This window comes from Leptomonas pyrrhocoris (assembly GCF_001293395.1).
Source record: "Leptomonas pyrrhocoris isolate H10 chromosome Unknown, whole genome shotgun sequence".
Taxonomy (NCBI): Eukaryota; Euglenozoa; class Kinetoplastea; order Trypanosomatida; family Trypanosomatidae; genus Leptomonas; species Leptomonas pyrrhocoris.
This window is the reverse complement of record NW_015438357.1, coordinates 365723-387605: the sequence shown is the minus strand read 5'-3', so window position 1 is coordinate 387605 and position 21883 is coordinate 365723. Positions and strand designations below refer to the sequence as shown.

At 56.7% G+C, this 21883-nt stretch overlaps 8 protein-coding genes across 11 annotated transcripts in view; all 8 read right to left on the bottom strand.

Moving 5' to 3' along the window:
* Positions 1-891: 891 nt before the first annotated feature.
* ABB37_00109 (hypothetical protein) lies at positions 892-3284 on the bottom strand (the record flags this gene model as incomplete). Of its 2 annotated transcripts, none has more annotated exons than XM_015796178.1 (1): positions 892-3284. In XM_015796178.1, the coding sequence occupies exon 1, from the start codon at positions 2992-2994 to the stop codon at positions 892-894; it is 2103 nt and encodes a 700-aa protein (XP_015664186.1). In that variant the 5' UTR covers positions 2995-3284. The 2 variants fall into 2 exon arrangements, with proteins under 2 accessions (XP_015664186.1, XP_015664187.1); XM_015796179.1 differs by having other exon boundaries at positions 892-3240.
* Positions 3285-3825: 541 nt separating this feature from the next.
* On the bottom strand, positions 3826-4722 carry ABB37_00108 (putative mitochondrial hypothetical protein; the record flags this gene model as incomplete). The annotated part of the gene is made up of 1 exon (XM_015796177.1): positions 3826-4722. Exon 1 carries the CDS (start codon positions 4630-4632, stop codon positions 3826-3828), a length of 807 nt encoding a protein of 268 aa, XP_015664185.1. The 5' UTR covers positions 4633-4722.
* A 644-nt stretch (positions 4723-5366) lies between these two features.
* On the bottom strand, positions 5367-7925 carry ABB37_00107 (hypothetical protein; the record flags this gene model as incomplete). Its single annotated transcript, XM_015796176.1, has 1 exon — positions 5367-7925. The coding sequence occupies one exon, from the start codon at positions 7923-7925 to the stop codon at positions 5367-5369; it is 2559 nt and encodes an 852-aa protein (XP_015664184.1).
* A 1303-nt stretch (positions 7926-9228) lies between these two features.
* Positions 9229-10668, bottom strand: ABB37_00106 (putative small nuclear ribonucleoprotein; the record flags this gene model as incomplete). Of its 3 annotated transcripts, none has more annotated exons than XM_015796173.1 (1): positions 9229-10668. In XM_015796173.1, exon 1 carries the CDS (start codon positions 9544-9546, stop codon positions 9229-9231), a length of 318 nt encoding a protein of 105 aa, XP_015664181.1. In that variant the 5' UTR covers positions 9547-10668. The 3 variants fall into 3 exon arrangements, with proteins under 3 accessions (XP_015664181.1, XP_015664182.1, XP_015664183.1); XM_015796174.1 differs by having other exon boundaries at positions 9229-9684; XM_015796175.1 differs by having other exon boundaries at positions 9229-9676.
* A 327-nt stretch (positions 10669-10995) lies between these two features.
* Positions 10996-14908, bottom strand: ABB37_00105 (hypothetical protein; the record flags this gene model as incomplete). Its single annotated transcript, XM_015796172.1, has 1 exon — positions 10996-14908. The coding sequence occupies exon 1, from the start codon at positions 13480-13482 to the stop codon at positions 10996-10998; it is 2487 nt and encodes an 828-aa protein (XP_015664180.1). The 5' UTR covers positions 13483-14908.
* Positions 14909-15586: 678 nt separating this feature from the next.
* Positions 15587-17795, bottom strand: ABB37_00104 (putative mitochondrial hypothetical protein; the record flags this gene model as incomplete). Its single annotated transcript, XM_015796171.1, has 1 exon — positions 15587-17795. The coding sequence occupies exon 1, from the start codon at positions 17567-17569 to the stop codon at positions 15587-15589; it is 1983 nt and encodes a 660-aa protein (XP_015664179.1). The 5' UTR covers positions 17570-17795.
* Positions 17796-18685: 890 nt separating this feature from the next.
* ABB37_00103 (hypothetical protein) lies at positions 18686-21814 on the bottom strand (the record flags this gene model as incomplete). Its single annotated transcript, XM_015796170.1, has 1 exon — positions 18686-21814. One exon carries the CDS (start codon positions 21812-21814, stop codon positions 18686-18688), a length of 3129 nt encoding a protein of 1042 aa, XP_015664178.1.
* A 35-nt stretch (positions 21815-21849) lies between these two features.
* Positions 21850-21883, bottom strand: part of ABB37_00102 (hypothetical protein) — a gene marked incomplete at its 3' end in the record, with an annotated part of 1005 nt that continues 971 nt past the window's right edge. Inside the window, exon 1 of the mRNA XM_015796169.1 lies at positions 21850-21883. This exon is cut by the window's right edge and continues 971 nt beyond it. Within this exon, the coding sequence (XP_015664177.1) occupies positions 21850-21883 (34 nt within the window).

Sequence of the window (21883 nt, the reverse complement as noted above, 5' to 3'; positions counted from 1 at the left end):
AATATCGCCCAGGTGTGTGTGGACAAATCCAAGAAAATGCGTCGGATGAAAGGGGAGGGGGGAGGGAAGAAGGGTACGTAAGCACAGCTGGCGCCTTAGCTGCCTTGCAGGGATGCGCGGAGTTCAGAGAAGAATAGCGTGCCTTCTGAATACATTTTTTTGCACACGGCGATCGCGGAAGGGGTTTTTTAGGGGGCAATAAACTGACTTATGAAAGAAGAAAGAACCCTCCTGTTAAACATTTTACGGACTGGACAACCACCAATGAACCTTTTCCTTTGTTTTTAGGTGAGTGATTCCTTTTTAACGTGTATAACATATTAAAGCGTCTTTTTTATGAGTGCTGATACCGAAGATAAAAATGAAAAAATAGAAAACAGTGGTAAACGACGCCTGGTCATTTCAACTATGACCGCATGAGGGCTGAACAAAACTCACAACGCCTCCCCCGCTTCTTCACCGTTCAATCACTGAAAAATGAAAAGAGAAAGAAGGCACATGCGACCAAAAATAAAAAAACGAAGGGCGTCAACGAAGACGCAGCACGTGCAGTTCAACAGACGAGGAGAGAGTGGCGTGTCTTCTATTTGCTATGCATGAAATGCGAAGGGAGAGAAATACAAAGCATCTATAAATAATCAACAACGTTAAGCATCAAACACGAAGAGAGACAGAGGGGGGAGGAGAAAAAGAAAGGAACGCGTCAATACGCACAAAATAAAAAGTTAGCAAACGCAGCAGAAAACAATGCCGTCAATTATTGCATGGTCTGAGGCAGACACCCCCTCAAGAGCATGAAAAAACGGCAAAGAGAAAACCGCAGGGAAGCACATTAGCACGACAAAAAAAAGTTAGAAAGGTGCCCCCCGGTTTCAACGTTACAACGCCAAATTACATAAAGTTGCAACAGCTGAAGCTGGTTGCGTCGCGTTGACACGGCTGGGCGAGCACCATTGCAGGCATTGTGGTCGGGGTGCTCGTTGCACCCTCAAAGGCGGTCAAAGTCAGATCCAGCAGCTGGTTCAGCGTTGGTGGAGTGCTCTGCCGCTTCCTCGCCGCATCCGCCTTCACAAGAACCTCCGCGACCAGCACGTTCAAATCTTGATGCAGCGCCGCCAGCTCTTTTTCGATGGTGCTGGCGTTGCGCAGGTCCAACGTCACACCCAGATCACGGAACTGCAGTGCCTGCTCCACCTGCTCGCGTCGTTGCCGTTCCCGCCGCAGTGCCGCGATCGCCGCTTCGGGGCTTGCAGTGTAGCGAGAGACCTCCTCTGGCGTTACCGCCCCTCCCGCTGTAGCCCCCGCTGCACCACCACCACCGCTGAAGGTGTTGTTGAAGTCGGTCTCCCCTTCGTTGACGCCAGACATCGACGCGGCGGTGAAGACTTGATTCGTTGTCACACCGTTCATGGTGAAGAAGGAACCAGACTGGTCGCGCGCGTAGTCGATAACGTGCATCGCCTGTTGGCCACCGTCTTCTTCCTCGTCCCCTTCCTCATCGTCCACGCCGGAAAGCTCCGAGCACACGCCGTCATCGCCGTTCTCGTCGCCGCGGGGGCGTGCGGCGGCGTCGCCTTTACGTCCTCTGCGTCCCCCAGACAGGGAGAGGAACGAGTTGTTGTCGCCGTCAACCGCGGCCCCTTTCGCGCTCTTCATGGATGCACCGCCCGCGAAGAGACGCTTCTGCACATCGCGATGCTGGCTCACAGTACGGTTTCGGCCCTCCTTCGCCGCCGGCGCATCTCCGCCCACGACACCGCTGAGGTGCTGCAGCTCGATGGTCTGGCGTTGGCGAGAGATGAGCTGCTGCGTGGTGCCGAGCGGGGGCGGCGGAACATAGAGTGGCCGCTGGTAACGTGCCCGTCGCTCATGCTCCTCGTCGCTCTCCGCTCCAACTCTGTCTCCTCCGCCAGCAGCTGCTGCCGCCGTCACGGAGGTAGCCGAGGAAGGCGGAAATGCGTTTTCCTCCTCCATTTGCGATGTCAACGTGAACCAGTGCCGCAGCACCGCCTCCGAGAAGTTCATGGCGCTTCCTGTCACTTGCTTCTGCCCACCGAGCTCAATGGGAATGGTGTGGAGGTCGATGAAGCGCGCGAGGTCAGGGCGTTCGATCATGCGCACCGCATCTCGCACGTCGTCAGGGCTGTTTCCCACGCACGCCTTGATCGCCATGCGAATCTCGAACGACGCGCCAAGGACGAGGACGGTGCCGAGCATCATGGGGTAGTACTTAGGGAACATACTGAAGAAAGTCCCGGAGTTCCGCAGGAAGGACTCATGTGACCCCCACGGCGCACCTTCTTCGTTGATGAGCAACGTGAACTGCTGAAGATGACACGTTGCCTCTTTTTCGGCCTCTTGAACGCTTTGAGCAATGGTCTGTTTGCCACTGGCAGCAGCAGCAGCAGCAGCAGCAGCAACTACACGCTGCTGCCGCGCCTGTGTGTCGTCCTCGTTGTTCTTGAGCAAACATTGGGCCTGCATGAACTCCAACAGAATCACCAGCAGCCGCTGCGCCTCGTCCAGCTCCAGTGTCGGCAAAGTGAAGGCGGACATGTTCACGTACAAGATCGGACGGCCCTCCAGGTCATTACCGAGAAGGTGCAACGCGCCGCTGCGCAGGGCGGCCACCGTCGTCTGGGTGATGCTAATCGTGGGCAGCGTGCGTTCAAACACACGACGGCGTCGCAGCTTGGCGAGCGCCTCATCGACGCTGAGGTGCTTCGAGCGCAGATAACGCAGCAAATAAGCATTCACCGCCGTTGTCGAGAGGCCGTACTGCTCGTAGAGTTCGCGGGCTGCGTTGACGTCCTCAGGAGCGGCGGTCGCGGCGGCGGCGGCGGCATGCTTGGGTGCGCCGTTGGAGGCGGGCGTCGGTGAGGTAGCGCGGGATGCAGCGGACGGGTCGGCAGAAAGGCCAAGGGCCGCCTTAGCTTCCGCGAGGATCACCGCCTCCCGATGGATCTTATTTAGTCGTTGCTGCTCGGCGCTCATGTTCGTTCTTCTTTTCTTGTTTGCGTGTGTAAGTAATTCGCTTTTGCCCCCAGCAGTTAGATGTTCGCTCGCAGAAAGAAGGACGAATTGGCGTTAACGATGCTTAAAAAAAAAGGGGGGCGCTCGATTGGCGTCGAGAAAGCGCTTTAAGGAAATGTGGCGGTACCTTCTTCACACTGAGTGTGCAGGACACCTTAGAAAAAAAAGAAAGATAAGTAAACACAATTGGGATTTGCTAACGCAGCTGGACAGCAGATTTGAGAATTGGATGAGAAAAATGCGACAACACTGATGTGGTCGTGGTGGTGGTGGTGGTGGTTGGAGCGGGTTCACAGGTATGTAGAGGCGATTCGTTTGGCGTTAGTGATACACACAGGCGAGGTGCACAAAGAGTTAACGAGGCGGATGAAGAGGAAACATAACGACCTATTTTTCGAAAGCATGCACGCGAGCCATGAGGAAAAGAGAAATTGAACACAGTCATAGCCTTGCCTTGAAAAAATCGCACCCTTGGCAGGTGAGTTGCTTCACCTCGCGCTTCTAATCTCTCATCTACCACGCAGTGCGACACCAACGATGATACTTTTTTTTTCTTCCCTTGGATACGGTAGAGATTTGAGAGGCCTCAGCAAGCAGTGCGTTGCGCTCACTACAACTTCGTTATCTAATTATGGAATATACCTTCCAACTGCTAATGTGAAGAACGACAGCAACAATAATCGTAGTCATATTCGCAACCGATTGTCCTTTAAACGTCAAGAAAGGAAAATAGTGTGAGTTTCTGTTTCTTCTTTTTGTAAACACCATTCCCCGCCTTTCTCTTTCATTTCGCTACGCCACCAGCAAATTATACATGTGACGTGTCGTGAAGTAACTCACGCAACCCAGTCCCATCCAACTGCTGTACCCGCACCACTTCAGTCGTTTGTGTACTTTGAACTGCTGAAACGACGCCAACATCCACACCCACGAGGCCACCGTCTGCGTCAGGAAGATTTTGCGCTGCTGCTCCGCCAACTTCCCTGCCTCCACAGGGGCGGGAGTCATGGTGGACGACAGCGCCGTGGAAACAGAAGCGGCTGTCTCGTTACGGCCACGTTCCAGCACATTCTCATCACCTTTCATCGACGTGGCAGTGGCATTATTTTGTTGCTGCTCCGCGGCCGTCTCGTCACGGGTTGGTGTCTGCATATCTGGAAGAGTGCCCTGCAACGCATTCTGCAGATACGTGCGCTCCCCTGCGTCCACCAGAAACGTCGTCCCCACCGTCCACATGGTCAGCAACGTGAGCGCGTTACTCTGGCCGTGGATGTGCTGCAGCCCACTGAACGTGTACACCGCGCAGCTGAGGAAGCCGTCGAGGTACGTGTGGCGCTTGTTCGAGCGCAGGAAGGCGGCTTTGTCTTTCGCCTCTGCGTCATCTAGGCGCGCACCGCCGACGAGGAGGTCCAGCTGCTCCGCTTCCGTCAGGATCGGCTGCGCGATAGGAAGGGATTTAGACTTTACGGGCAAGCGGTCTTTTACAGGCGCGCTTTCAGAATCTGCCTCCGTACTCGCAGAAGCGGTCGATGCACCCTTTGCGGCATCCTTGGATACCCCAGTCGGTGCAGACACGAGTGAAAATGAGAACAAGCCCATGATGGTGAACGTGTGTGAGTATGTGTGTTTCGTATTCCTCTCGCCCGCAAAGGGTTTTCTTTTTTCTCCGGATTCGGCGCAGAAGGTACTACAGGCGACAAAGCAGTGTGTTGACGGTCGTCATAAGGGAATAGGAGAGGCAGGACCAAAGCTATGACAATGCAACTAGAATACAAGTGATTTTCATACGTTTCCGTCTCATGGACAGACCCTATCAGCAGAAATGTGCAACAGCAGGCGAGAACGGGGAAGGGGGGCATGAAACACGTTGCCAAACCTGCCTGAACATTGCTTAAGAAGAGCAGAGAGCCAAAACATCTTCTTCGCTTCTCGGAAAGAAGAAAAGAAAGAAAACGTTTGGCAAGCTCCAGATTTGATGTTAAACGGTTCCAAACAACATTCCACAGGGAGGTACGAGAAGCGAAGTCCTTTGCCTCTCAACACAGGGTATCCTGAATCCAGCAAAGGCCCTCCAAAGCACAACGTGTTTTTTTCTTTCTCTAAAGAAAAAAAAAAGGATCCTTGGCCTCTATGAAGAAGGGGTTACAATTCTATTACTCAAATAGGCGGCGCAGTCTGACTCGTCCTTCGGCCTACTGTTGTTAGCAGCGGTGACAGGAAGCAATCGCTTTGTTAGGATTGCTGCGTGCGCCTGAGAGAACGTATTTACTGCCAAAGACTCTATGCGCGTGAACAATATCCAGCGGCATTAATCCCTTCCATCGTGGTCAACCTCATCGTTGCTGCCCGTGCGGCTGCTGCGTGTACGAACGCCAACGCACGGTGTCAGCACGCACCCGCACCTCCTCCGCTGCTGCCTCAGCACGTAGCTGGTCCAGGCGTTGTCGCTCACGCAGCTGATGGGCGGAAGCCTGCTGCTGCGCTTCTTGATGCCGCACATGTGCGTTCCACCGACGCGTCCCTTCGTCAAAGCGATCGCGCTCTGTAGCGATGGCGGCGCGCAGCTGCTGCACTTCACGCCGCCGCTGCTGCTCAAGCGCCTGCTGCTCTAAGGAAGGCTGTTGATAGGGCTGGGGGTAGAAAGGCTCTCTGTTATTAGCAGGACCTTCTCTTCCATAGCTTCCGGATCGCATGGGAGGGTCGGTGAATGGGTGCGCAGGCGCAGACGGCGCAGACATGCTATCGACCGTGGCCGCTCGTCTGCACGCCGCCGCCTCGGCTTCGCCTTCCTGAATAAGTCGATCTAGATACCGTTTTAACTCATCGTCGTGTCCTGCGTCTACCCGGCTGCGTTGTGGCACCGAGTTTGGACTCTGCACGAGGGACGAGAAAACAGCAGAGCCTTGTGCATTGTCCACTGGAGCTGCCCGCTGCTGCAGCGCCGCCTCGCGCTCCAATAAGATGTGCCGCAGCACATCTTGTGTGGCGCTAGGGGTGTTGCCCATCGCCGCCGCGGAAGACAGCAACGTCGAGGGTGGCGGAGGAAGACACGGGAGAGCGGGGATTGTATTTGCTGCTGCTTGTGTTGTCGGCGGTGATGCTGTAGGTGAAGGGAGTGGGGGAGGAACAGCAGCGGCCGCTGGTGCCTCTGAAGGTTGGCACGGAGGCGGCGGCGATGATGCAGCGGGCTGCAACGATGTATATACGGATGCGACGGCGGGCGGCAGACGAGGAGCGCAACTTGCTGTTGCTGTAGCTGTTGGTGGTGGCGACGACTCCACCGCCGCGCTTGACGGGGCCTTTCTTTCTGCCGGCGTGGACGAGGAGGACGAAGACGTGGAGGAGGAGGACGAAGACGCACGTAACCGGCGAGCAGAGAACGGGTTTCCTCGCGCGTATTCCAGCGTCCCTTGAAAGGCGTTGTTCTGCGCCAGAAGAGCATCTCGATCACGCCGCAAAGCCGCACTGCGCTCCTCCTCCTCGGCCAACTGTTGGAGCATCGCGTTGTGATGAAATGCTCGGTGTTGCACCTCCTGTTCCAACTGCCAGACGTACTTGTCCGCCTGGTCGAGTAGCATCCGCTTCTCCTTGTCCGCTTTACCTTCCCTTGCGGCGCCGGCGGCGGTGGTGGTGGTGGTGGTGGTGGTGGTGGTGGTGGGTGACGGCACGGTCGCACCAGGCGGTGGCGGCGGTACAGAAGCTGCAGGTGGTGGTGGTGGTGGCAACGGCACGACAGCAGGGGGTGGTGGCGGAGGGGGCACCGACACGTCTGGAGGCGGGGGCGGTACGGGGACCGACACACCCGGCGGAGGCGGCGGAATGACCACACCCGGCGGGGGCGGCGGTGGTGGTGGCGGTGCCGGAGTCGCTGACGCAGCATCTCCCGCCGTTCCGGCGCCGTCTGCTGCTGCGGCTGGGGCCGCGCTGTCGGGCTGCACCGCGCCGTTACCGCAGTGCACGTGAATGTGCAGCGGTGGCTGCACGGCTTCCGCGGCGGGTGACGGGGGAGTCGGCGGTGCGTGATACCGCGCCATGATGCGGTCCAGTACTTCCTGATCGCGGTATGGCGAGAGAGAGGGCGGGGTGGTGCCGGAGGCGAGGAGGGCGATGGCGCTGGGGTAAATGGTTGTCGCTGTCGTTCCTGCTGTTTTACTGCTGTCGGGTTTTTCTACCGCTTCCGTTTTCTCCTTTCGCTCCCTTCGCGAGGAGCGATGGCGTCGGTGCTCTCCGCGCTCGCGGCACCCACAAGTGCAGCGGCTGTGTAAGCCGCAGTGACCACCACCACCACCACCATCACCTAAACAGCAGCAACGGCGATGGTTCGCCGACGATGGATTCTCGAACGCACCGCCGTTGGCAGCGTCTGCGTGCCACACCGCCACCTCCGGCAGCTGCGCCGTGCCTGTTCGCCGTGTCGTCCCCCGCGGAATACTGTACTGTCCTGCAGTGATGTCGACCTCTGCCATGTGCGCCACCCGCAACACCGCCGCAAGCACCTGCGGTGGCCACCCGCCAACGTTGCTGGATGTGTCGGGCTTAGATTCGTTATCGGGGTGGGGCGAGCTACGCTGTCCGTTTGAAAATGAGCTGTTCGAAGCCTTGCTGCTTTGGGCGGTGGCGGAGGCACCAGGTTTGGCGTCGCGCCGCGTGGGAGGGAGCCCTCGAGATGCCTCGCGGCAGCAGCAGTACCGGTCATCGCAACAGCACGGATTCTGTGGCTGTGACGGCGGTGTCGAGGTGAACGCCTGGAAGGGAGAGGGATGTTGCTGCGGCGACGGGTAGCGGTGTCTGGCCGCAGCTTCTGCGCGTAGTTGCATTCGGTGCTGCAGACTACGCAACGCATTCACATTAGAGTGGAAGGGCGCCGTTGGGCGCGTGCCGGAGTACTCCATCTTGTCTACTTGTTATTATTGTCGTTTTTCCTTGTCTCATCCAAATCTATTGTCTGGTACAGCTTCTACGACGTGGTGATCGCTGCAATACCGTGCAGGAGAGCACACAGCTAATTTGCAGCAGAAAAAAAAGATGGTGGTCTATAAATGTACTTCTTCCGCACCGTTGGGGCGTTGACGTCGATCGTATAGGAAACCCTTCAACGCTGCTAGTTGGTGGTGCAGCTTCTCACCTTTCTGAATCACAGATCGCAAAAAAAAAAAAATTGCAGAAGAGACTGCAGAGGAACGGGCAAGGATTCCTAAACACTCTCCTTTTACGCTTCTCTTGTAAGACGCTTGATTACACTCCAGAAATGGAAAGAGAGAAAGCAGAGGAGAACGTAGGAGCTTTAGGAAACATAGTTGACATTTAAAAAAAACTGTTTCTTCATTTCTGAACGTGGGGCAGAACACACACACAAAAAAACCTGAAGGGCACCGCAGATCCACACGACCCACATTGCGAAGAAACGAAATCCCCTCCGCACAGTAGCTGCCAGAAAAGCGACAGAAAACGCCAAAGGAAAGCATCAATGATCGCTTTTACGGCTGCACAAAAGAGAGAGAAAAGACTAGCTATGATTTTTGTCTGTTGGTGTTGCAGAGACTGCATCGTTGGATTCTCTCCTATGCGCTCTCGAGTCTGCCAATCCCAGAATCGATGCCAGCCGTGAACGCCGACGCTCCGTACAAACCGATAGTCTTTTTTGATGTTAATTGTAGTTTTCTTACCTTGGTGTTCGCCACCCTTCAGCTCGCTCCAACACAACAGCGTCAACAACAGTAAAAACGACAACTCCCTTAGATCATACTGAAATCTGCAATAACACCACAGGACACGTCTAAAAAGTGAAGGAAAGCGGCAGTCTTGACGCTACCCAGTCTCTCACAGAATGCCGAACAGCGCGGCAAGAGCATAGCGCGCAGATTCGAAATACTCGTACGGGATAGGAGTGTTCGTGTATGTGTGTGTTTGACGCTTGTTTATCCGTCACTGTTCTCCATGTTTCGAGTGGATGCACCTGCAATGCCTTTGCCACCTTTCCTATCTTCGATGATGTGTGAATGGGCTGCTCCAATGGGCACATCCCGACAAACACTCAAAGGTCAGCGTTCCTACTTCTTTTCTTTTTTGCTTTGCTGTCGCTGCCGTCTCCGCGGGTTTCGGCAGCGCCTACCCTCGCCATACGCAGCGCAACCCCCTTCACAGATGTCAAGAAGCTCTATTGTTTTACGTGGGGGAGGGAAGGGAGATTGCTTCTCACTGCTTCTTAGCCGCCGGACCTTTCTTCGACGAGGACGCCTGTTTCAGCACATCGTAGGTGTTGAGACTCTCCGGCATAATAATGTAACGAATGGTGCCACCACGCACCATGTACTCCTCCACCTCGACTGGGTTCTTCCCTTTGCTCGTGATCTTTGCGTGCGACATGTAGGTGTTCATGTTGGCATCTACGTACGCGATCTCGCCAGAGACGATGGAAGAGTTCTTCAGCTCGATCTCCACGAGCGTACCGCGCAGCTGTTGGAGAAAGGCGATCAGCGTGCCGCCAGTTTCCGAGGGAGAAACCGAAGCCATCGAGCACCGAGTGAGTGAGGAGCGCGGGTTTTTCTTTCTTGTTTTCAAGCGCCAAGGAGACTATTAGGAGATAGTCTTTCAAAAGGATCTCACAATTACCGCTGCGTATTGCCAACACAACTCACTTACTTGGTTCCTAAGTGGCAGTGGACAGAGAACGAAGAAAGGAGGAAGAAGAAGTGGCGAGAAGAGAAAAATAGAGGGGAAAAAAGTCGCTCTAAGAAGTCCTCCGCAGGCACTCAGTTTTTGTTTTCTTTCTTGAAGAACACTCCGCCGGTTGGAGCAAAGCTTTTTCCCGAAGCAGCCAAGGTTGGCAACGAACTAATGTGTTGGAGTTTGTGTTTTCGTCCTTAAAGGGGCTCCCTTCGGACACAACGGGTACGGGGAAAAAAAGGATTGTTTCTTCCCCCCCCCCCCTCCCCCTGCATGGAACTACGGTTCTTCACACGACGTTCACAGCAAACCAAATATATATATAAAGAGTTATAGACGTGTTAACGGCAGCAGACGTTACAACGCAACAAAGCGGTTAGTGGTAATGACGCAACCAGAAACAAAAAGGGCCACCAAACGCAAACAGGTCTGCTTCCTGTTTTCCTGCAGCTGTGTTACTTCACCTTCCCCACACATATCCAATTTTCGGTTGTATTGCGACGGACGGTCGCATCATGTGCGTAACGCGACAACTCGACCATTATGCATTGCTCCCGCTGCTCGAATTCAATCGCTGCACTATCCTCACACACACAGAAACACACACAGAAACGGCTACTGCAGCAACAGACGCAGCAAAACGAGAACGGTTCGGCAACTCCTTTTTCCCCTGCTTTTAACTCCGCGAAAAACTCTAGTCGACTACTCTCAAATCAGGAAGGAAGGAAGAAGAAAGGAGAAAGATCAATAAAGTGCAAAACAGTGTCGTTACATCCCTGTCTCGTTTTCATTTTCCTTTAAGGGTAGACGGCGTCATTTTCTTTTTATATTTATTTTTGAACCAATTAGAACTTTACGAAAGGGAGTTTCTTGCAGACTCAGATCGTCTGCACTTCCACCTCGTGGGGTTGGAAAAGGGGCGGGACGGTGGGAAAAAAGAAAACAGCCTTTCCTGGAGAGAGGTCGACTGGAGGGGAGAGAAAGAGAAAGGGAAAGTATACAACATGAAGCTTTCGATTCATCTCTAGGCGGTTTTTTCCTGGCGCAAGCTATCAGAAAAACACAAGTGCATATATCTTTTTTCGTCTTCTTCTTTTTGGGGGAGGTGTGTGTCAATTTTCACACGGACAAAAAACAGTGGCATCGAGGACACAGCATGGCTGCTCTACTCACCGACGTTGCATCAGCTGCGATGCGATGCAAGCGTTGATGAAATTGTTTTGTTCATGGCGTTTTTTGGTCGTGCTGTTCCGCTGCAATAAGGTGCAACGTGGGATTATGTTGGCTGCAGTGGCCTCATTTCGCCTGCCGAAACGCCTCCGCAGCGTCCTCGGCGCCGGTGAGCTCCTGCTGCTGCTGCTCCTGCTGTTGTGTCGACAACCACGAACGCACCAGATCCATACCGTAGGTTGCTTCATTCGGCCCGGACATCACCTGCGCCGCCTCAGATTCTAGCGTGAGTATCTCCTGGTCCGTCACTTGTTGTGCCTCCTGTTGTGGGGCTCCGCGGGGGATCGCAGTCGCAGCAGACGTGATTGTTTCCGCGAGGTTTTGCGCGGTAAGCGGCTGGGCCGACGTGGCGGGCACCATGACGGGGTGTGCGGTGCCGGGGCCGCGCAGGTTCGGCCGGCCGGTGTCCAAGGTGCGCACAGCGTTCGACAGTGTCGCGGGCTGCGGTTGCTGCAGCGGTGAAGTTCTCGGAAGCAACGCTCCGCCGGCAGAAGGGACGGACGCAGGGGATGTCGACAGGTGTGGTGGACTGGGACTGGACGACGCCGGTGGCGGCGTTTCGGTGACGGTAGACGCACCCGTCACACGCGGAGGAGGAGCACCCTTCACGGTGACCAAGTCTCCCACATAGATGGTTGCGGGGAACTCAAATTTCGCCTCACGGCTGTGACTGTTGCGCTCTCCCGGTCGAGGCGGCGGCGCCGTCGCTTCGTGAGGTTGGCTGTCCCAGCTTTCCACCGCGGCCGCCCGCAGCGCCTCGTCGCCGTCCGCGCCCGCGATGCTCTCCATCTCCGACGCCTCCTCCATCATTACGTGCTCGACGCCTGATTCGTCTCCACCTGCACCGTCTACGCCGTTTGCCAGCGGACCGTCGCGGAACGCGACAAACATAATTCCAAAGAGCGGCAGCACGCCCAAGGCACTGGACAGCAACAACGTGATGATGCCGTAGCGTAGCTTCCCTGTCACGTCAGCCACCCACCCACACACCAGCGGGCCGCTAAAGTTGCCCAGCAGGTTGTACACCGTCTGCGAGAAGGCCGCGCCGGTAGACCGCATGTGGGCGGGCAAGGAGTTCATGGTGAGTCCCGCGCCTGGTGGGATCAACGCACCACCGCAGAAGAGCACCACGGACATGACCAGCAGAAAGCCGCGCGTCGTCTTGGCAAAGATGCAGATGATAGAGAAGAGCACCGCGCAGCTGCCCCACGCAAAGAGAAAGAGCGTCACACGGCGCAGGTTGCGCTTGTAGCCGCCGATCCGATCAAGCAAAATGCCACCAGCAATCACGCCGCACACCGGCGCAGTCACCACGGCAGTGCCGAAGCCGATCATGATGGTGGACATTGACGCCTCAAAGGGCGGCTCCTGCAAATACTGAGTCACAAAGTTCTGCAACCCCGTCGCAACAAAGTAGAGACTAGTGAGGGAGACAACGCTGCAGACGTACACCAGGTTGCGCAAGAGGGGTGCCTGACCGCCGCGAAACCCCACCAGGAAGTAGCGAAGGTTCGACATGACTATTGCGGGGACGTCTCCAATAGGTGTCTCCAGGGCGCGCTTCGCCCGATCACGCAACGCGGCTCGCTCGGCCGCCGAGAAGAAGGCGACGGGGATGTTGACGTTCGATGGTGCGACCGACTGCCTCCTTCCCTCGCCACCATCGCCGTCGCTGTTGTTGCGCACGTCGCCCTCCACCGCGACGTCCGCAGCGGTGTCGTCCTTCGCGTTGTCAGCCGCCGCCTTTATTGTGTTGATCGTCCGCGAGTCCACCCGCGCCACGTACGTGATGGTTGGGATCATCAACAGAGTCTTGACGAAGAAGGCCCAGTTCCAGCCGATGCTTTCCGCCACCATATGGGGGCCGACAGCAAGGATGTAACCGAACATAATCCCAAGCGGGACGCCCGCGTTGTGTGCCGCCATCCAGAGCGATTGGCGGCTCTTCGGCGCGAACTCGTCCACCCAGACAGGGGTGTAGACGACGATAAAGGATAGTGCGAGCCCGATGAAAAATCGGTTGACGAGGGCGGTGTCGTAGTCAGGCATCGCCGCAAACAGAAACGTAAACACGGTGTGGACTACCAGCGCGCCGCACAGGATGCGCTTCTCGTTGTAGCGCGAGAACAAGAAGCCAGCGAGGGGGCAGCCGATGACGTTGCCGAGGAAGACGCTCGAGGTCAAAACACCTTGTTGCATCATGCTCAGTCCCCAGAAGTTGCCGATCCCGCTCTCGGCACCCAGAGCCGCGCTGAAGGCGCCGGAGTCGAACGACCCGATCGTCTTGAGCCAGATGAAGAGCCAGAGGTTTCTGCCCACTACTTTCGGATCGACACCGGGGGAGGTGTCGAGGAGGCGGTAGGTTGCGCCGCCACTGCCGTTCACGTGTGCTCCGGCGGCTCCGCTGTGGCCGGGGTCGTCCACTGCCTCGTCGACGTCATTGTCGCCCTGGTGGCTGGGAGCTTTCTTCGTCGCCAAGAACGCATTGCCCGGGCTCTCGTGGCTTTCTTGGAAGAACCGGTCCGCCCGTGCGATGCGCTTGTGGTTTTGCATGACTCACTTTACTCCTGCTGTAGCCGCCTCAAAGCGACGATGCAGGTGCACCAGCGCCGTGATATTTTCTCCCAGTATCGCGGCCGTCACAAAAAGAAAGACGGCTTCCAGCTGCGGAGAAAGAAGACTAATGAACAAAAACAAAGGAAGACTGGTGGCGGCTGCCAACGCTGCTGTGCGTTACCTTTCCAATTGATGTCTAACCTCCAATGAGGGGAGAGGGGAAGAAAGGGGAGGAGGAGAGGGGGGACACCAACAAGCCACCATACGTAAAGAATCGAAACGACAAGAACGCGATATAATTCTGTCGCACAATTCACAGCTACAGAAAAACACGTAAAGAAAACAAAAGAAAAACAGATAGCCAAACGGGAAGAGAATTAAAAAAGGCCTACTGCACCGTCTACCACACTGAGGAGCTGTCAGCTGTGTGTGTGGTGGGGGGGGGGGTGCGAGTACACAAGCGAACAACAACGGCCAAAAGCAAACTCGCCAACAAAAACAGAAAGGGCCACGTGGTCAACTCTTGCGAGAGGTGAACAGAGGGGGCGACAAACACCGACGTATGGGGAAAACACACAGGAAAAGATTCGCTTCTCACGTAGAGGAAGATTTTTAACAAACGGCCAGTACCATTAAGCGGAGGTCAGCGAAATAGAAGAGGGTAGCAACCAACCCTCGATGAGAAGAAAGGAAACGAAACGCAACAAAAGGATTCGGGGTAGCAGCAGACGTACACAAAGAAAACCAAGAGAGAGCGTAGCGGAAAACGCGGAGGAGACCGTCGAGGAAAGAGACGGACGTCAAGAGGTACGAAGCAGCATCACACACACACACACACACACAGGCCGGAGGTAAACAAAACCTCCACAATAACACCAACACCAATTAAAAGACCTGAGCTTCAGAAGTTGAGACGATGATCGTGTACTACACAATAAATGGCGAAAAGGAAACCTCGATTATGTAGTTTGGAAAAAAAAAGCTGAGACGCTACAATGTTCAACACTGTTCTTCGGCAAACCGGTTGCTGAAAACGGCACCACAATGATCATAATACTGGAGTCTAGAGGCAGAGCACAGTGCTGCCAAAGACGCGCAACGAACGAAGAGTGTTGCGACCACAAAAGAACAATAATAAATGGAGAAATGTATAGCCACCACAAATTAAAAAAAGAGGGGGAAAGAACCGATGCGCGATCAAAAGAAAGCTGCTTAGTTCAGTGTGTGAAGCGTCTTCGGTGTCCCCTCGTTTTGAAAAGATATTTTCAAATACAAATGCTACGACTGTAAAGTGAAATGCCCGGATCTCTAAAGAGAAGCCTCAGCGTCGCGGTTTACCAAGACAAAACCGACGTGCGAAACGACGAGAGAGAGAGAGAGAGAAGTAGCTCAGCGGAGTTCTGTTTTGATTTGTTTCGTTGCTGTGTTCGTCAAGGTCAAACAGGAACACGTGTGCAAGAGACGGAAACAGGGGGGGGGGCGGGTGAAAAGTGTTAGATTTGTCGAGTAGTTCCCCGTGTTGAAAAAAATATATAAGAAATCGAGGTCAACGGGCAAGAGCAAAACGGAGCAAGAAGAGGGAGGAAAGGAAGAGCAAAAATGAGGGCAGCAGACAGTTTCATTTCTTTCGGTTTCACGAAACGACTCTGAAATTGTTGGGACACGCTACACTCCTGCGACAACCGCGTCTCACACGCATGCGTGTAACCCCGTTGCGACAAGAAGCTCGCATGGGAAGCATTCAAGGGGATCCTAAGTTGCAGCACAGGTTACTGTTTCGTCGCCGCTGCTGCGGTTTAAAAAAAAAAACTCTATTATTATCTTCACGTTATTGTTATCACTGTTAAGGTGAAGCGAGCACCATTTGTATTTGTGAAGCAACGAACACTCTTCATCGTTCCCGCCTCCACCGCCACTATCCCTCTCACAAAAAGAAAGAGGCCCCAGCTCGTTCCTTATCGTAGTTGTCGTTGTTGCTTTCAGGAGACTGCTATCGGCCGGAAGAGAGCGAATACTTCTGAGTCACGGCGTCGGTGGAGGCTGTGAAACGGGCGACAATAACAGCAGCACCCCCGAACAGAAGAATAAAAGAAAAGGTTCATTAGCTGCTCCGCCAGTGCGGCAGCGCAGGTGTTGTGGCCTTCCTGTGCGGCGCGACGACTGTACGTGGTGTCTCTGAAGCTCGCGGTAGCGGGCGTGGTAACAGGGGAGACTTCCGGATCTTCGCTGCATGCGCAGCCGGGTTGAAGCGGCGCACCGTCGCCGGGGATGGGTCCACCGAGGCGTTGCCCAAATCCGCGGCTTCTCGCTCCGCGCCCATGCGGTACAGCAGCGGACCGCGAAAGACCGCCCCGCCCCGTTTCCGCTCATAGCGCCAATCAACGTCGCCCGTCTTGGGGTCTCGCACGTGCCACTCGGGTCCAAAGTAGTAGTCGTTGCTGCCGTCTGCGTCGATGTCGTGCACAACGCCAGGCGAAACTCCCCAGTGGTAGGGGGACATTATCTTGTTGGCCTGCTTGAGCACCTGTTTGTCCATGTCGCCTCCGGCCGCCATCTCGCCCGTGCCTTGCTTCGAGTACTTCTTCCCTTGAGCCATGGTTGTGGGGAAGTGCTTCGTGTACACCGGGTCGAAGGTGGAGACGGCGTCCAGGCGTGCTTGGTGAATGGTGCGGAAAGGATCCTCGTAGTGGTCCTGCTCAATTTTTCTCCACAGCTCCCCTTTACGGGAGGTGCCCGCCCGGGAGGCCGTGGTGGACAGCTGTGATGACGTAGAACCCGAAGAGAGACCGCCAGTTGTGCTACTGCCGTTGTGCTCCGCAGCCAGCGCAGATGACGAGGTGACGCCAGCCACGGCCACCGGCGAATCGTTCGGCAAGCGATCCGCGTCCATAAAGCCGAACACATTTGGGGCGGGCTTGACAGCTAGACGACCCTGTGCACCGGGCTGAGGCTGTGGCTGCAGCATCTCCTGTCCTTCCCGCATCTCCACCTCGTCACGGAACTTCTCAATCATGTCCAAATAGTGGCTCTTTCTCTCCAGCAGTGCCTCGCGTTCGCGCAGTTGATACTCCGCCTGCCGCCGGGCGTGTAGCTCCAGTTGACGCTGCCGGGCCAGCTGCAGTACCGCCTCGGATGTGGCCCCGCTTCGACGCAGTTCCGCGGCCTCGTGCAGCGCGGCAATCCGGTCGGCCTTCTCCTGCGCTTTGCGCTCCGCCTCCATCGCCTCGTGCGCCTCTACCAACTTCTCTCGCTCCTTCTCCATCTCCATCGAGGCCTTAAAGCGCAGCTGCGCTTGGTGCACCCGCTCCACATTGCTCCGCAGGAGGGCGGTGCGCCTGCTCTCGTCGTAGCGCGCGCTCTGATCCATGAGCTGCTCGTACACCTTCGCCGCCGTGTCCAGCTTCTGTTCGTAGGCGTTGTCTTTCGCGGCCTGCAGCTGCGCCCAGTGCTGCTGCCCAGCAACGCCAAAGCGGCTCTTCACGTTGTACTCCACGTCCGCCATGCGGAGGGGGAGGTTGTGGTAGCGGTTCGCCTCATCCTCCGTGACCTCAGGCAGCTCCGCCGCGCTAAGCTCCGCCTCGCGCGTGGCCTTCTCCTTGGGACCCAGAAAGCGGTCATCGCGTTTGCGCTCGTACACCCACTGCATGTACGCCCCTGGCTCTCCCCGCAGTGCGTCGGAGATCTCCTGCGCCGCTTTGGCCTGCCGCTGTGCGTCGTTGCTGCGGTAGTCCGCATCAACTTGCGTCCACACATCCCGCAGCCACCGCAGGCGCTCCTCCACGGCTGACTTCACCTCCAGCATGACCGCGGCCGTCCACTTGTCATTGCCGGCCTTCACCTTCCGTTTAAAAGCGTTCATCACTTCCGCCTTATGCGACTTGGCGGCCACGCGAAAGGCACGCTCGACTCGCTGGTCGAAGGCGTCAAAATACTCTTTCTGCCGCTTTTCCTTCACGTACGTGTCGAAGCGGTCGTCCTGCTGCCGCTGCCAGCCCTCCATCGCGCCGAACTGCTCTGCGAGGCGGAGGCGACCGACGTTGATGCCGCTCGCCAGCTCATGCGCCACGCGACTACGCTTCAGCATCTGAGATGGCACGGTTCTCTTTGCGGTGGTGGGGAATGATAAAACTGGGCAGTGTGCAGAAACTTCTCAGCACAAGTCACACAGCCTCAGAGGACAGCTGTGAAGAGAGAGGAGAGACAGGAAGAAAGAAAACGGTAGCTCCAACGTTAGTGGCAGCAGCCGCTTTTTCCCCTTTCTCTTATTCTCGTTTGATTGGCCGTGGCAATGCGACGCCACGTACGACTCTGTAGCAGCAAGTAATAGAAGATCAATCATCATAATGAATGTACGATACCGGAGAAGGGAAAGCAAAAACAAAAAGTTGAAATTATCAGAGGCAAAGGCAAGCCTATCAAATACCAGGCACGAGAGAAGCGGCATGTGATTTTCGTTCTGGCGTGCAGAGTACTTCGCATGAGACAATGGACTCCACGTTTCGCAAAGGGGAAGGCCACCTCGGGGACGCTCTACCCGTTGACGCGCAACAGACACGAGCTTCCTTCTCACTAATGGACAGCGAACGCAAGCCATCTGCCTTTCTCGCTTTCCCTCTTCGCGCAAACCTGATTTAATGATGTTGACTGGTGCAACAGTAACCAATATATAAATCACAAAGAAAAAGCGAAGGATATGAAACACAGCCACAAGACAAGCCGAGAGCACGTCCTAAATAGACGAGCTCGCTGCTTACGGCTGTGCATGTTCGTGTAGGAGAAGAAGAAAACAACAACCATAAGAGAGAGAGAGAAGTCACCTACATTGATACATCTACGCTAAGGAAAAACAAAGGAGAAACAAAAGAAGAAAAAAACGAATGACCGCCGCGACCGTGAAGTGAGATACATACATTTATAAGAAAATAAAAGCAAAAAAAGAATGTCCTTTCCCTCCGTTCTGTTCGGGTTGAGATGCAGTACTTACGGCGCCAAACGGCAGCACACGGCAGCACACGGAACAATGAAGCGCACTCAACGACGGCGATCCATGACAACAGCAAAAAAAAAAGGATGCGAAGAAGCACACACACACACACACACACACACAATAGAACAGAAAACAGTATTGCATCGCAAGAGAACAGCCTGCACAACGTCTCATCCTTGCCCACCGTCTTTTTCTTATCTATCTGTTGCGAGACTACATAGGGGCCGAAGAGTTCCAGCGCGCGGCGTACACAGCCTTCGATTTGATTTCCTGAGTGAGTTGCGTCGGTGGCACCCAGCTCGATGAACCCAATTCGGCGGCCACAGCATCAATGTTCTGCTTTTCTTCGTCGGACAAGGATTGGTAGGCAGCCGTGTATCGCACCGATGCAAAACCAGAAACAGCTGTGAGAAGGGCAATCTCTTCTAGCAAAGACGCCTGATACTTGCGAGAGAGGTAGTAGAAGGTGCAGCAGGTCTGGTAGTTCACCTCCTCCCGTGCCACGACAGCCTCGCAGAGCGACTGCAGCTCCGTCAGGCGCAGCTGATGCGCACCGAGCATCACCTCGAAGGCGAGCTCGCCAGACACCTGCAGCTCTTGCGTGTACAGGTAGCGAAGGATAGGCCGCACGGCAGGGAGAGGGAGTGGCACCGGCCCGATCAGCACCGTTCGTTTCGACGTGCTGGTGAGAAGCGTCGTGGGCGACTGCGCCGCCGTCGCGCTGAGTTTCGCCGCCAGCGGGCCCACCTGATTCGAGGCCTTGCTGTTGCCACAGCCGCCACTGGCGCGGTACAGCGGACGAAGGAGCTCCGCGAAGAGCCCGCTCGCGGCCATGAGCACGCTGGAATGCAGCACATGCGCTGCCTGGGCTTTTGTGTGCGGGTCAACCACCAACATCGTGGTGTTGGCGTTGGCGGGCGAGTTGAGGAGAGCCGCGAGGTCGGCGCGTAGCTGCTCACCGCAGCGTTGTCGCGCTACATGCATCGCCTCTCGGTTGCCAGACAACAGACTCGCACACAACTCCTGCAGCGGGTCCAACGTGTACGTCACGGCAGCAGCCTTGACAGTTTGCAGTGTCTGCACGAGCTGATTGCGGTACTCCGAGGAGAAGTTTCCCGCACCGCCACCTCCTGCCGCTGCGGTACTGTTGCTGCCACCACCACCGCCCTCCGCCTCGTCCTTCTCCTCCTCGAGCAGCACGCGATACTTTCCCCTCAGTCCGCCCCAGTAGATGTAATCCGTGAGACACTGAAGGGCCTCCGCGGTGAGGGGTTGCGTGAGGCCGGACACACGCGCGGTGCCGTTTGTGAAGTACACGGGGAGGCCTTCCGTCGCAGCGGCACCGCCATCACGGCTGCGACTATCCTTGCCCTCGCCTTTCGATGGTGTGACGTTAATATTTGGCGGAGCAGCAGAAGCACCACCACCACCGCCAAACTCGCGAAGCAGCGCGTCCACCTCGTCGCCAGAAGCGTCATTGCTCGGGTTGTTGGGGATGCTGGCGGCTTGCGCCGATCTCTTTGGCTTTTCAGGCGTGTTGTTCACCGAGCCTGCACCGGCGCCGCTCGCACCGCGGTAAAGATCGCTGCGACACTGCTCGAGTTCGCGCATGAAGAGCGGGGCGCGCTGCTGCACGATGGCGCGGTGCAACCCGACAACTGCAAGGTCAGCCCCGCTTGCGTGAGCCTCCACAGAGTTGTTGTGGTTGCTGATGCTATGATTATTCATCGGGTGGGAAATACTCCGTCCATCTTCGGACAGCACCCCTGCCCCCGGTGCAGGCAACTGCGCCATCACGCTCGCTATGTCTGTGACGCTACCGTATGTGCCGGCGTACGCGTACGTGTCGTACGGCGTGCCGCGCTGCTGCTCACGGAGCTGCTGCAGCATCAGCCGCAGTTGCTGCGCACCAGCCGCCGCGGCAGCGCTAGTAGCCCCACCACCACCACCCACCTGCGGCACAAGCTGGTCGTTCTCCGAGATGCAGCCGTCCGCGGCGAGAAAGCGAATCGTGGTGTTCGTCGCTGGCTCCGCTCCGCACACGCCCCCGAAGACATACACAAACCCCCCGCTCAGCGCCGCCGCAAAGCCTTTCTTGTTGGGCGACACGATGGAGACGTTGCCCATCGCCACTGGAATCCAACACGGCGTCTCCACCGCAATGCCCACGAGAGGCAGTACCACAGCGAAGTTCGTAAATTTGCCGGTAATACGCTCGTTGAGGTCACCGCCGCTGCTGCAGCCGCCAACGAGCAGCAGCGCCTCGCCACACGCAAACAGCGCGTGCTTCTCGCGCGGGACGGCGTCTGCGGTGCCGCCGCGGTGAATGCAGCGCCAGACGCCAGTGGTCAACTCCACGGCCCACGTGTCCGTCAGCACTCCAGCGGCGCCCGCGCCGCCGTTAATGAACATCGTGGTGCCACGCACACACGCCGCGTGGTGGGCACGGGCATCTGGCCGAGGCGGTAGCCCAGCCCGGCCCCCCTGCTCTTCGCCAGAGACGTTGGGGTCTGCGGTGCTTGCGACAACACCAGCCGCATCAGCCGAAACAGATGAAACGCGTCTCGCCTTGCCGCAGTGCAAGCGACGACGCCAGCGGAAGCTGTTGAGCGAGAAGACATGCACGTCACTCCCGCTGGCAAGTACGGCCGCAGCAGCAGTGGCGACGGAGGTGGCGCTACTCCCTGCCGCCTTTGATGGCGAGTTCGTCGTCGATCCGCGACGCCGCCCTCCAGCTCTGCCGGCCTCGTCAGTGGCCACCGTCTTGCCTCCGTACAGAAACAGGCGATCCTCGTGAAGGACGATGCTGTGGCCAAATCGCGGCCCTGGTTCACTACGGTTCTGTGGCGACCCGTCCCGCTCCCCACTCCACACACACCGCCAGTGGTGGGTGTAGGTGTCGTAGAGATGCATATCGTCCAGCACGCGACCGCCGTTTTGGGCCACGCCGCCGCTGATGACGAGGTATCGGCTGTCGTACGCACAGGCGGCGTGGCTGTGGCGGGCAGCGGGGGTGTCGGTCATGGCGTAGAGAGGTTCCCACGCGATGGTGGTCGGGTTGAAGGAGATGAGCGACCCCGTGTCCGCGTCGTTGCCACCGATACCGCCAAAGAGCAGCATCGTGTCCGGCGTGATGGGGGTCAGCGTGTGGCCCCATCGTGCAGCAGGGGTGAGTCCCACTGGGCGGAGATAGCGGGCGCACATGATAGGCATAAAGTTGATCTCACGTGCCGCGGCGCTGTTACCGCCATCCACCGCCTGCCCCCCAGCAGCAGCAGAGGTCGGAGACGGACCGCCTGCCAGCACGGTGCTCGTACCGTCTGTGTCTCCAGCCGGTAACATCTTCAAATGCACAGGACCACCACCACCACCAACGGCTACCGAAGCAGCACTTGGATTCGGTCGTTTCCC